Below are 13664 nucleotides of genomic sequence, written 5' to 3'. Positions count from 1 at the left end.
AAAGCACAATGCTGATCAGATTATTCTTTATACAGAAATAGAATCAGGCTGCAGCTGCCTGTAATTGAGTTTCACAAAGAATCATCAGCTGAGGAACAAGAAATACCATGTCTGAGTGAAAAGAAGATTCCAGGCACAACTAGCTGTTGTGCACCACCCAACTGGAAAGCAGCTTGACAGAAAAAAGATCTGGGTGTCTTCGTGGATAACCAAGTTGACCACTACCTAGCAATGTGTCCTTCCAGCAAAGAATGTGAATGAGTTGTATTAGGAGGAGTGCTGTCAGCAGGTCAAGGGAGTTGATCCTTCCCCTCTAGTCAGCACTAGTGAGGCCACTCCTGGAGTGCTGAATCCAGTTCTGGGCTCCTCAGTACAAGAGGACAAGTACAAGACAGTACAAGAGTCCAACAAAGGGCTGTGAAGATGATTAAGTGACTGGAGCACCTCACATATGAGGAAGGACTAAGAGCTCTGAGACTGAAGCCTGGAAGCGAGAAGGCTTGCGGGGATCTCATCAATGTTTGTAAATCATTGAAGAGAGGGTGCAAAGAGGATGGACCAGGCTCTTTCCAGTGGTGTTCAGTTACAGGACCAGAGGCAAAGAACACAAACTGAAACACAGGAGGCTCTGTCTGAACATCAGGAAACACTTTTTTACTGTGAGGGTGACTGATCACTGGCACAGGTTGTCCAGGGAAGTTGTGGAGTCTTCCTCCTTGGTCCTGGACATGGTCCTGTGCAATGTGCTGCAGGTTGCTATGCCTGACTGGGGAGGGTTGAACCAGATATCTCTAGAGATCCCCGCCAACCTTCATTGCCATTCTGTAATATGTGAGTGAACGAGATAGGCTTACTTCTACAAAAGCCTTTTATGATACGTGCTCCCTCCATTAAACTGCTGCCCAGAAACAAACAATTCTTTTTCTTCTGATGAAACACATGAAGGACAATCTTTAAGGCACCAGTTCATGGAATTCTAGAATGCAGTAATCTCTGACAGCAAGCTAAGGGAGTCTCTCTGCTTTATGCACTTTGTCATGCCAGTAAATCACCACAGCACTGCATTTACTGTGGGATATTACACTTCTTATTGAGAAAATAAGTACCAGACTCAAAAAGCGGAAAGTCATAGAAAATTACATCATATTCTCTCTCAATATGAAATTAATATTTCTGAAGGTGTTTATGAGTCCCTTCTTTCTTGCCTGTCTTCAGGACGACTGAAAAATCCAAAAGGAAACTCTCCATCCCATAAAGGCGTAGTTCAGATGCTCATTAGGAGGCAACTTAATTAATACTTTGCTGTGCCAATCCAAAGCTCACTGACATCAATAGGAAGACTCCCATTGTCACCACTGCCCTAAGGATCTTCTGGGTGGTTAGCACAACATGCAGCTGTGCTTTTTTGCTCCCATTGTAGGCCCTCCTGTGACAGGCCTGTAATCATGATTAAAAATTGCTGTCGCAAACCCCCTGCCTTAAGCTACCATCAAATGTATTATTAAATGACAGGAAATAAATGTTAATGTTGTTGTCACTCACTCATTCAATTCCAAAGCTTCATGTGCTGCAGAAATTCGGGCTTGGGGGTTTCTCTCTCTCCAGGCTTTTTGCATTACTATTCAATAAACAAAGCAGAACAGGGGCATATCAGTCATTACGGCGTTAACAAGGAGAATCTACTGCATTAGAACAGCAGAATTTATTGCTCTCAGCCTGACTCACTCCAGAGCATTTCCAAGAACTCAGTGATCACTTGAAAAATACATACTCAACATGTGCTTTTTTCCCCCAAATATTCAGCTTTCTTTTTTCATTTAATCAAACTTTTTCCATGGGAAAATCCAGTTAAGAGATCATGCCATCTACACTGTCACATAGAGAGGTAACAAGCAGCTTCTCTTGGGGTAATAGATTGCACAGGGCACAAAAGAACACAAGAATAGATGGCATTCTTACTTCTTCTAGTTCCTTATTTTGCTGCTGCTTTAGGTAAATGTTAAATGAGAACAACATCCAGGCTAATCAGACATTCTCATAATAACCCCACTGAGTTCAGAAAACAAGATTTATATTTATTGTGTGACAAAATAGTATGTTCTCTTTTGAATTATGCCCTCAGAATGGAGAACCCAACTGTTAGTACCTCTCCCTTCCTAAGAGACAAAGATTTGTCTCTTCAGAGGCAAATTCTGATGATTGAAATTGCTGTCATACATTTTTACCAGAACCAAAGTCTGCATGTGGATTTAACAGTAAAGGCTTAACACAACTAAAGCTGCTTATACAAATTCAGTCATAAATGTGTTGTTCCCATTTTTTACAGAGCTCCTAACTACATCAGGGAACAAAAAACAGGACTCTCTCTGTCTTCTGTCATCATAGACTAAATGGGACCTGGATAATGTAACTCAACGTACTATGCTGCAGCTGGAGGCACGTCAAGTGATAAGTGTTTGAAGCCACTGCTAGAAACAGGAGGAAAAACCAAGTTTTTACACTTGCAAATGGTAGCTTGAATGACTTCAGCACGACAGCAGAACAAAACAGTGACACAAGTTAGATAGGTTTATACTATATAGATACATGTTCAGATTTAGAATACCATTAATCCAACCGCCATGGCTTTCCATGCTCAAACTTTTACCTTTCCCTACCTACCTCAGAGAACTGATGTCTGACTGCCTTTTTCTTTTGCACCAGTCTGAAACAATCATTAACCTATTAGCAAAAATGGCTGTTCGCAAGTCTCTTACTAGCATCTGCAGGCCGTAAATGATCCGTGTCACATGTGAAGAATGTCTGATGGTCCTGTGCTGAAAGATTCATATCGTAGTAAGTCAAAGGTTCTCTCCCTGTCACCCATGTATACCTGCAAACATGCCAACAAAGAGACATTTTGGCTGATGAGATCACATTCAGCAAAATTAATCTAGGAAAGAATCCTAGACGTTAAGAGATGGACATAGCTGACTAAGTTCACTTAACCAATCTCTTAATCAATACACACTGCATTTCACCATACTGTGATGGAGTGACAGCAGTTGAAGTGACAGCTAGTAAGGATGTTGGAAAGCAAACACTGGAAATCGGTAATACACATATTCAAACATTAAGACTACATGAAATCAAGATATAATTCATTAGGTTATTTGCTATAACTGATTTGAACAGAATTACTTGATTAACAGTACCAGGTTTTTCTATTATAAGGTCACCAAAAATTTATGCATGAGCATGAATTCTAATTCCTTTTCATTCAGAAACATTACACAAATGACAGAGAAACCTGGCATGAGCACGTGTCCACAGCTGGTTTTGGTTTTCCATCTCTGAATTAGATTAATTGAAAAGTACAGTTAAGGTCCTTAACACAGTACTATGCCTGAGACTGGAACATTGTAGCACTTACCGATTATATTCCGCTCCTCTGAAGAGATTTAAAGGATTTCGCCAGACTTTGCATTCTGTCATAAACAGAAATACACAATAATGAATCTCTGCCAAATTAAAATGGTAATTGAGGTTTATCAGAAACATCAGTTACCTTCTAATGAGCCTTATCAAATGACTTAGATTTTTTATAAGTACAAATGAAGGCAGAAAAAAACCAAAACAAATCAAAGCACAGAGATGTAGGTAACCAGACTGTTTTCCCTTTTAAAATAGTAACTTCATTATAAATTAGTGTCAACAAATGTAATCATTCCAGACAAATAACCACTAGCAAAGCTCCAAATGCCAGATGAAAAGATAATACTGATTAGTTCCAGGACATGCATTTACCATAATGCAGAATTGAACAGGGATCACACTGAGTTATTGCACTGAAAACCAGCAATAAACTCAGCCTCTACAGACTTGTTATTTCTACAGAAAAATTTCACTGTCCAGTTAATACTGTAAATCAATGAGCATCTCAGCTCCAGCTGCCAAATATAATTCCTTCTTAGCTCGCGAGCTAAAAGATCCATGGCAACATCTGCTGACCTTACTGAAGTTATTCCAGGGTTGAAAAAGGATGCTGAATAGATTGGCAGAGAAAGTTCAGTGCACTGCAAGTGTCTGCAACACTAAAAGCATTTCATGCATTTCTCTTGGGCAAAAAAAATTGCAAATTCTTCACACTACAGGGAGGAAGAGATAAGAATATCCACAACAGCATAATTTAAAAGAGAAGGTAAAAAAAACAATCAATTTCTATAGCTTTTGAAAAGGTGAGCTCTTAATTCTGGCTTTTCTTCCTTTAATACCAGACTTGTTCTCTTCATTTCAACACAGACAATTCACTCCAGTGAAGGTAAGACCAGAATCGAACTTACTATTTGCACAAAGAATCACTGAGAGGCAACATATTCCATCACATGTATGCTATCCCTGATGTGATGCTGTGCAAAAACTCATCATCAGCACTGGCCCTCCAGCAATTCACCAGCTGCCTTCCACCACCAAAAGCCAACCAGCACATTTTTCCCCTTGAAATTTTCTGACATCATTTCTAAAATATCACATCAACAGTTTTTATCCTGAGTCAGCAGGATATCTACCCTACTTTATACAATCCTGGTAAAGTATATGCCTGTTCTCTTTATGCCTGTTTCATTAAAGAGACAGATGGAAATACAGACCGACAAATCCAGCCCTTCTCTTTTCTCATAGGCATAGCTCCCACTTCCAAGTATAAGAAGGCTAAAGTGGCACAGAGAGAAAGCTTTTTACATAAATTATTTACAATAACATAACGACACCCACAGCTACACAAAAACTAGTCAAGTGCCACAGGAGACGGGCTCTCGGCTTGCTGCCTACATTACCTAAGGCATGCATGAAACATGGGAGACATGTGAATGGGAAGATGTTTGGGAAGAGTGAGTGCATTGACTATGCATCTGCATCTTTCAAGCAACCACTTCAGCAGGTAGCTAATATTAGAAAGCTCTACTGGTTTAATCAGCAGAAGTAGAAGTGCTCAATCAACATTCAGCTGTTCAGTTGTGCTCCCAGAGGGTACATCTGTTTGACAAGCTTCAATCGGACAGTTTTTACATAATATGAATTTCAAAGCATCGTAAATGTTAAATCAACATCAGCCCTCTCAGTTGCAGAGGTACAATTCAATGGTTGGCTTACTTCATTTGCAACCAACAAGATCAGGCAACAACTACTTGATCACAGTGCTCATCTTAGAATCATAGAATCATAAAATAGTTAGGATTGGAAAGGACCTCAAGATCATCTAGTTCCAACCCCCCTGCCATGGGCAGGGACACCTCACACTAAACCATATCACCCAAGGCTTCATCCAACCTGGCCTTGAACACTGCCAGGGATGGAGCATTCACTACCTCCCTGGGCAACCCATTCCAGTACCTCACCACCCTAACAGTAAAGAATTTCTTCCTTATATCCAATCTAAACCTCTGCTGTTTAAGTTTTAACCCATTACCCCTTGTCCTATCACTACAGTCCCTAATGAAGAGTCCCTCTCCAGCATTCTTATAGGCCCCCTTCAGATACTGCAAGGCTGCTATGACATCTCCACGCAGCCTTCTCTTCTCCAGGCTGAACAGCCCCAACTTTCTCAGCCTCTCTTCATATGGGAGGTGCTCCAGTCCCCTGATCATCCTCATGGCCCTCCTCTGGACTTGTTCCAACAGTTCCATGTCCTTTTTATGTTGAGGACACCAGAACTGCACACAATACTCCAAGTGAGGTCTCACGAGAGCAGAGTAGAGGGGCAGGATCACCTCCTTTGACCTGCTGATCACGTTCCTTTTGATGCAGCCCAGGATATGGTTGGCTTTCTGGGCTGTGAGTGTACACTGCTGGCTCATGTTCATTTTCTCACTGACCAACACCCCCAGGTCCTTCTCCACAGGACTACCATGAATTTCCTTTTTGCTCAACCTGTAGCTGTGCCTGGGATTGCTCCCACCCACGTGTAGGACCTTGCACTTGTCATGGTTAAACTTCATGAGGTTGGCATCAGCCCACCTCACAAGTGTGTCAAGGTCCCTCTGAATGGCATTCCTTCCCTCTAGCGTATCAACCGAACCACACAGCTTGGTGTCATCGGCAAACTTGCTGAGGGCACATTCAATCCCACTGTCCATGTCAGTGACAAAGATATTAAACAAGACCGGTCCCAACACCGATGCCTGAGGGACACCACTCGTTACTGATCTCCAGCCGGACATTGAACCATTGACCACAACTCTTTGAGTGCGACCATCCAGCCAGTTCTTTATCCACCAAGTGGTCCACCTGTCAAATTGATGTCTCTCCAATTTAGAGACAAGGATGTCATGTGGGACAGTGTCAAACGCTTTGCACAACTCCAGGTAGATGACGTCAACTGCTCCACCCCTGTCCATCACTTCTGTAGCCCCATCATAGAAGGCCACCAAATTGGTCAGGCAGGATTTTCCCCTAGTAAAGCCCTGCTGACTGTCACCAAGCACCTTGTTATTTTTCATGTGTCCTAGCATGCCTTCCAAGAGAATCTGCTTCCAGATTTTGCCAGGCACAGAGGTGAGACTGACTGGTCTGTAATTCCCCGGGTCATCCATTTTCCCCTTCTTGAAAATGGGGGTTATATTTCCCTTTTTCCAGTCATCAGGAACTTCACCTGACTGCCATGATTTTTCAGATATGATGGCCAGTGGCTTTGTAACTTCATTCACCAGCTCCTTCAGGACCCGCGGATGGATTTCATCAGGTCCCATGGACTTGTGTACATTCAGGTTCTTAAGATGGTCTCGAACCAGATCCTCTTGTACAGTGGGCCCAAGGTCTAGGTTTTCACAGTCCCTGCGTCCGCCTTCCAAGACTCAGGTGCTGCGGTCAGAGCCTTTGCCAGTGAAGACCATGGCAAAGAAGCCATTCAGAACCTCAGCCTTCTCCAAGTCCTGTGTAGCCAGTTCTCCTGAAAGTTTCCGGAGGGGGCCTACATTGTCCTTAGTCTGTCTTTTAGCCGCTACATACCTATAAAATCCCTTCCTATTATCTTTAACATCCCTTGCCAAGTTTAGCTCCAATTGGGCCTTAGCTTTCCTAACTTGGTCCCTAACTACCCTGACAACATCCCTGTATTCATCCCAGGCCACCTGTCCTTGCTTCCACCTTTTATAAGCCTCTTTTTTCCTGTGAATTTTTCTCAGCAGCTCCTTATCCATCCAAGGAGGTCTCCTGGCCCTCCTGCTGCACTTCCTTCTGGTCGGGATGCAACACTCCTGAGCTTGTAGCAGGTGATCCTTGAATGTTAACCAAGAGTCTTGGGCCCCCTTGCCCTCTAGGGCTATATCCCATGGAACCTTGCTAAGTAGGTTCCTGAAGAGCCCAAAGTCTGCTCTCTTGAAGTCCAGGGCAGTGAGCTTACTGCACGCTCTTCTCACTGACTTGAGGACCTCAAATTTGACCATCTCGTGATCACTGCATCCAAGACTTCCCTGGAGAGTCACATTTCCAACGAGCCCTTCCCTGTTGGTGAGCACGAGGTCAAGCACGGCACCTCTCCTCGTTGGCTCCTTTATTGCTTGCAGAAGGAAGTTGTCTTCCACACAATCGAGCAACCTCCTGGATTGCTTGTGCCGGGCCGTACCGTCACCCCAACAGATGTCAGGGTGGTTGAAGTCCCCCATGAGAACAAGGGCCTGTGAGCGTGAGGCTTTTCCTATTTGTCTGTAGAGTTCTTCATCCACAGGTTCCTCTTGATCGGGTGGTCTGTAACATATCCCCACAGTAATGTGTCCCATCACCCATTTCCCCTTAACCCTGACCCACAAACTTTCTGTTAACTGATCACCTGTCCCCAGACAGAGTTCCATACTCTCCAGCCTATCCCTAACATAAAGGGCAACTCTGCCTCCCCTCCTACCGGGCCTGTCTTTTCTAAAAAGCCTATAACCTTCCATTCCAACACTCCAGTCAAAGGAGCCATCCCACCATATTTCGGTGATGCCTTATTTAAATTTAAGCCATTACACTTTATCTGAAGTATGCAGTACTGCAGTACTGCTGCAGGGAAAAGTAGAACTGGGGAACAAAAAGCAGAGGTGAAGAAGGGATTTTATTACCACCTTCTGTCTTGTGGGTAGTCTGGCATCTGTCTTAGCTAGTTAAACATGATGTGCTCTTTGCTCCTTTTATCTTGTTATCTGCTGATACCATGGTCTCAGTACAACAATCATTCTTCTGACAAAAATATCTACTTACTCTACCGCAGTCAAACATCTACATACGGAAACATGGTGAACTAACCAAAAAAAACATCTTTGCCTTGTTGGATAGTGAAAGAAATACCCCAGTGTTGATGCATGGCAAATTGTAAAGGTTGCCTTTTCTGTTACATTACAAAATAATAATATATCTATGTTCTTATTTTATATAAACAGTAAGGATTTATTAAAGACTAATCTTACTAATCTTTTAGTTCCTTGTCCAGTGATCACATTTTGAGCACTGATATCTTTCTGAAGGCATGAGTAACAGGCTATCTGTACAGACACACTACCCAGAGACACTGACTGAGACAGTCCCAACCCATAGCCTCAAATGCCAGTGCACTAAAACACACTCCTTTACTATTTCTTTATATGAGAAAAGTCAGGGTGCTTGGGTGAACCTCATTACTCAAAATACTGTGCCTTCTTCTCTAAAACAACGGGAGTTAATTCAGAGTTGCTGGTGTGACTGATCACACTAATGAGGGCACACAGGTGTTTATAAGCCATCCCATGCTTTCTACCAGTTCACCCAAATCTAATATCCTGGACCATGCAGTGCCACTATTCACAGCCTCTCCTCAGGTGGGAATGATGAGAGATGAATTTGCTGTGCTATATGGAGGCTTCCTGACATACTCAACAGAGAGCAAGATTGTTTGAGGCCACTTATTTGTCTTATGAATTCAAAGCTGATTTTTGCTTGTTTGTTTTCATGAACAATGAACAACAGAAATAAAAGTTGCCATGTATAGACACAAACACCTCAGCTGTTAAACAATTATGTTTTTCTCCATAATTGAATTTGTTTTTTTTCCATTCACGTTTCCTCACTTGTTAATTCCAATATATTTTAAAAGTCTCCAGAGGAAATAAATTTAATGAAACCGTAACTGATTCGAGGGGCACATCCCTAATGAAAGCTGAATTAATGTCCAATATTAAGATAATGGTCTGTATTCCAAGCTAGGGCTGAAAGAGGTAAGCTTCATTTTACAGATGAGGAGCACAAGCCAAGATGCTCCTGTCCTGACCTCCATTAACAGTGAGTATTTCCAACTCAAGCCAGCAGCATTTCAGCATCTTTCGTCAGTCATGGCCTAAGTTTTCAATTCATCCTCTCCAGGTAGCTGAGTCACCCAAGCAAGGAGACAAATTCGCCTGGGATTCAAGCTCTTCAGTCCAGCAAGATCAGGACATGGGAGGCTGATTCATTTTAGGTAGACTGGCCTGTCTCTCTGAGGAATGATCTACAGACAATCAGACACCTGACTCAAAGCTCCCCAGCAGAATCCCAAACCCTGTAATGTGAATGAAGTGACCTGCAGGTATAATCCTCCCATGGCAGACCTGTAACACAACTTAAGCTGCCTCAGTTCAAAACTGACATCCTCCCCTCCATGGCATAATGGCTAATTTCTTCTGATATAACTTTGTCTTTACTGGATACTTTTTCTTAAAACCTGACTGCGTTATGACTTGCCCAAAATCACAAATCAAATTAGTAGCAGAGTCAGGAAGAGGACTAGCCCTTAAGCTATAAACATTGCTATGCTTCCACTTACTGAAGTAAAATCTGTTCACATACTACTTAAATGATCTAGAAAATAAACTGATGCAAACAAAAGGAGATGGGCATTCCTGACATCTTTTTTCTGATTCTTTCTTTTAACAATACTTATTCAAAAGATTTTAATAAAAATACTCCCTGCTTTTAAAAATTATATTGCAGAAAGAGCACATGCAATTTAGCAGGGCTTTCAGAAGAAGGCAGAAATACAGGCACTGGCAAGATGGCCTCAGCAATAAGCATTGCACGAATTAGGAAAGATATAATCAGCCAGAACAATTAATGAAGCAGCTCTGTTTTTCATCAGACCACAAAACAAGTTTAAATGAAGCCTTATCTGGTCTCATGGCTCAGCAGAAGATGGTGTTTGTTGTTGTCACAACCCCATGCAACGCTACTGCCTTGGGAAGAGTGGCTGGAAAGCTGCTCAGCAGAAAATGACCTGGGGGTGCTGACTGACAGCTGCTGAACATGAGCAGCTTGTGGCCAGGCAGCCAAGAAGGACAACAGCATCCTGGCCTGCATCAGCAATAGTGTGGTTAGCAGAGCAGGGCAGTGATTCTGTACTCGGCACTGGTGAGGCTGCATGTCTAGTACTGTGTCCAGTTCTGGGCCCCTCACTACAAGAGAGACATTGAGGTGCTGGAGCAGGTCCATAGAAGGGTAACAAAACTGGTGAAGGGTCTGGAGCACATGACTGATGGGGTACAGGACTTGTTTAGCCTGGAGAAGGCTCAGGGGCACTTTACTGATCTCTGTGACTGCCTGAAAGGAGGCTGTAGTGAGATAAAGGTTGATCTCCCAAGTAACAAGAGATCAGACAAGAGGTAATGGCCTCAAGCTGGACCAGAAAACGTTTAGATTGGATATTAGGAAAAAATATTCCACAGAGAGGGTGCTCAGGCATTGGAACAGGCTGCCCAGGGAAGTAGTGGAATAATTGTTCCTGGAAGCATTCAAAAAACATGTAGATGAGGCTCTCAATGACATGGTTTAGTGGTAGATTTGGCACTCTTGGGGTAACAGTTGGATTTGATGGTCTTAAAGTTCTTTTCAAACGTAGCTGATTCTATGCTTCTGTGGGCCTTCCCTTCAGCAAGCTGCCCAAGGCTGCACAACAGCCCGTCGGGTGGGGTGACTATGGAGTGTTTGCGGGCAGGAGGGCTGACTGCCCACGAGGGCTGTGCCACTCCCCCGACCCCCGGCAGACACCCAGCAGTTTCATCCCGCTGAGGTTCCACACCTGACCGACCGCTGGCGCCCACAGCCCGGGCACACACCTCCGGGGGTGCCGCAGCAGGAGGAGGCGCCGCTCACCTGACACGCTCTGCCGGCTGGAGTCCGCGTCCCCGTTGGCGGCGCTGGCGGCGCTGGGCGCGCTGTTGTCCACCCCGCCCAGCAGGGGTCGCAGGTGGCTCACCGAGACCTGCTCGATGAAGGAGGTGCCGTACTTGCGGAAGTACCACCACTCGAAGATCTGCAACACACACATACATACGGGCGTCAGCAGAGCCGCAGGCAGGCAGGTCCCTGCCGCCCAGGGGTCCCTCCCTCCTTCCCCTCGCCTCCTGAGGGAGGCACCTGCCACCGCATTCCCGGCCCGATGAGTCCCGCGGCCCGCTGGCTGAACCGGCCGGCCTGCCGCTGGCATACCGAGGGCTTAAATTCCATCCAGGTTTGTGCCGATCGCTTTAGAACCCTGGTTTACGGAGGTGAACAATCTCACCCTCGTCAGCGGAAAGAATCTGGGATTTATTTATTTATTTTTGGGTTTAACACAACGTTTAATTATTTCGTTTAAAGGCATTTAAAAGTGCTAGGAGCATTCCTTTAATTTGCCTCCTGGAAAAAATAACAACCAACAACAAAACTAGGAGCTCAGCTCCATCCGTTCAAGGCCAGGCTGGGCAGGGCTGTGCACAACCTGGTCCAGTGGAAAGTGCCGCTGCCCATGGCAGGGGGTTGTAATTGCGGATGAGCTTTAAGGTCCCTTCCAATCCAAACCAGTCTGTGATTCGATGATCCTGTCTGACATTAGCCACGCAAATGGGATGCTGCAGTCAGGAATATGCTCTCCCCTCGCCTTTCCCTAGCTCCAGCTGCAGTCGAGGGAAAGTGAGGAAAAGCAGGTTTGCTTATTTTCCCAGTAATGCTTCCAAAGGAGTTTACTGGACTTAATTTAAAAAAAACGTTAAGAATACCCAACAAACTCCATGAAGCTGACTCCTGTTCTGTTGGTGGCTTTTTTCCCCCAACTGAACTGTGATTCTGTTTGTGAACTGTGTTGGGGTTGGGTGACTTGGGCTGATGCCAAATTAATTTTATCTTCAACATTTTGGTTCAGTTAGCAAACCGGGGGGGGAAGAATTGTTTACAAAGCTCTACTTGGAAAATCATTCCGTAGCCTCAAAGAACCCCTTACAATTGAAATTATATACATAAATATGGAGTTGCAGTATTTTTACTGATGAATTCTATTCTTGTGTAAGAATACACGTATTTTGGGAAACCACATAAACCTGGAAATGAAGACTGTTTCATATAAACAGGAAAAAGATTGTGACTGTAAAAATTGTAAAGGCAAAGGCACTTCTAACAAGTATGTAAAATGAGTGTATTTTGCAGTGGCACTTGAATCATCACCCAAATGTCTTCATACCAACTGAAACAAAAGCAAATCAAAGGGGTTTTGAAAAATTTGGCGGTACTTTGTAATATTGATTGCACTAGAAATTGTGAATGAACGCTCTTTGCCCCTTAGACGTTACTCAGTGCCTCCATGGTTTATGCCAGTGCTGCAAGCTTTTACAAGACATCTACCAAAACAACAAAAAGGAAAGGTTATTTAGTAAGTTTTACAACTAGGCACAATCAGCGAAGGGAACGTGTCCACCCCTCTGACACCATCAGCATGTTGTCCAGCAGCTTCTGGTGTGCCAGCCAGGAGTCAGCCACTCTGGAAGGCCTTGTGGAAGTCCACCTGCTGCAGAGAGGTTCTGGCTGGGCTTCACACTGTCACTCACACAATGTAAGCTCTCTTGAGCCCTTTCTATAATGGAACTGACTTCTGTCTCCATGGGATTGTCTGTAGACAAGAGAAAATCATCCCCGTTCCCTTTAAATTATTCCATGGGGGAAAACCAGAAGATAAACCTTCTGGCATAATAAGAAAATGTTCCTTTCCAAAGGACAGGCCAATGCGTTGCACACTGTGGCTTCCTGGATGTGCAGCTGTGTTGTTAAAGCACCTAGAGCATTCATATGGAGAAAGCTGCACTGAGATGGAGTGGCCACTTGAGACAAGTTCACACAGGAGTGCCTGCCAGCCCTGGTGTTCACTTGGTCCCCCAAACAACCTAATGGCTCTTCTAGGAAACATCAACAAGGAAGCACAGATGAACTTCACGAGTAAAAGACAGAAAGGCTCTGTGAACACATTGAGATCACAAGCATTTGGGAAGATAAACAGATGGTCAGGGAAACTAGAACATAAACACACCCAGATCTCTGTGAGCAAGACATCCCAGGCAAATCACTGAAAACCCGCACAGCCAGGGCAGCTCTTCCTTACACAGGCTCCACAGTGCCTCTGTCGCTGCACTGATTCCATCAGCAGGCACTTGCAGCAGTGCCCAGGTGGGAATGCTGGGAGCCAGGGACAGAGTGCTGAGGTCCTATCACTGAACAATTGTTCCATACTGCTGATATACTTCCCCTGGCATGCAGCTCTGCCTCCAAATGCTGGAGATGGTGGACAGGGAGCTGGCACGGCTGAGCATGCCAGCTTTGATTTTAGCTGTTCTCATGCTCTTATGCACACAACACTTTCTAATGGGTTTAGAATTTAAATCTTCTGATCTATGAGAGCAGGC

At 44.2% G+C, this 13664-nt stretch overlaps 1 protein-coding gene across 2 annotated transcripts in view; it reads right to left on the bottom strand.

Annotated features, from left to right (window-relative positions):
• The window catches only part of ST7 (suppression of tumorigenicity 7), a 150218-nt gene that overhangs the window by 52979 nt on the left and 83575 nt on the right, over window positions 1-13664 (bottom strand). For both annotated transcript variants that reach the window (XM_005146072.3, XM_031046300.2), the window contains exons 3-6: window positions 11110-11269; window positions 3413-3467; window positions 2757-2872; window positions 1543-1618 (exon numbers count right to left, since the gene is read on the bottom strand). In XM_005146072.3, coding sequence (XP_005146129.1) covers window positions 1543-1618; window positions 2757-2872; window positions 3413-3467; window positions 11110-11269 — 407 coding nt within the window. The remainder of the gene's footprint in view (window positions 1-1542; window positions 1619-2756; window positions 2873-3412; window positions 3468-11109; window positions 11270-13664) is intronic.

This window comes from Melopsittacus undulatus, chromosome 5 (assembly GCF_012275295.1).
Source record: "Melopsittacus undulatus isolate bMelUnd1 chromosome 5, bMelUnd1.mat.Z, whole genome shotgun sequence".
NCBI classification, from domain to species: domain Eukaryota; kingdom Metazoa; phylum Chordata; class Aves; order Psittaciformes; family Psittaculidae; genus Melopsittacus; species Melopsittacus undulatus.
This window is presented reverse-complemented; position numbering and strand designations above follow the sequence as displayed.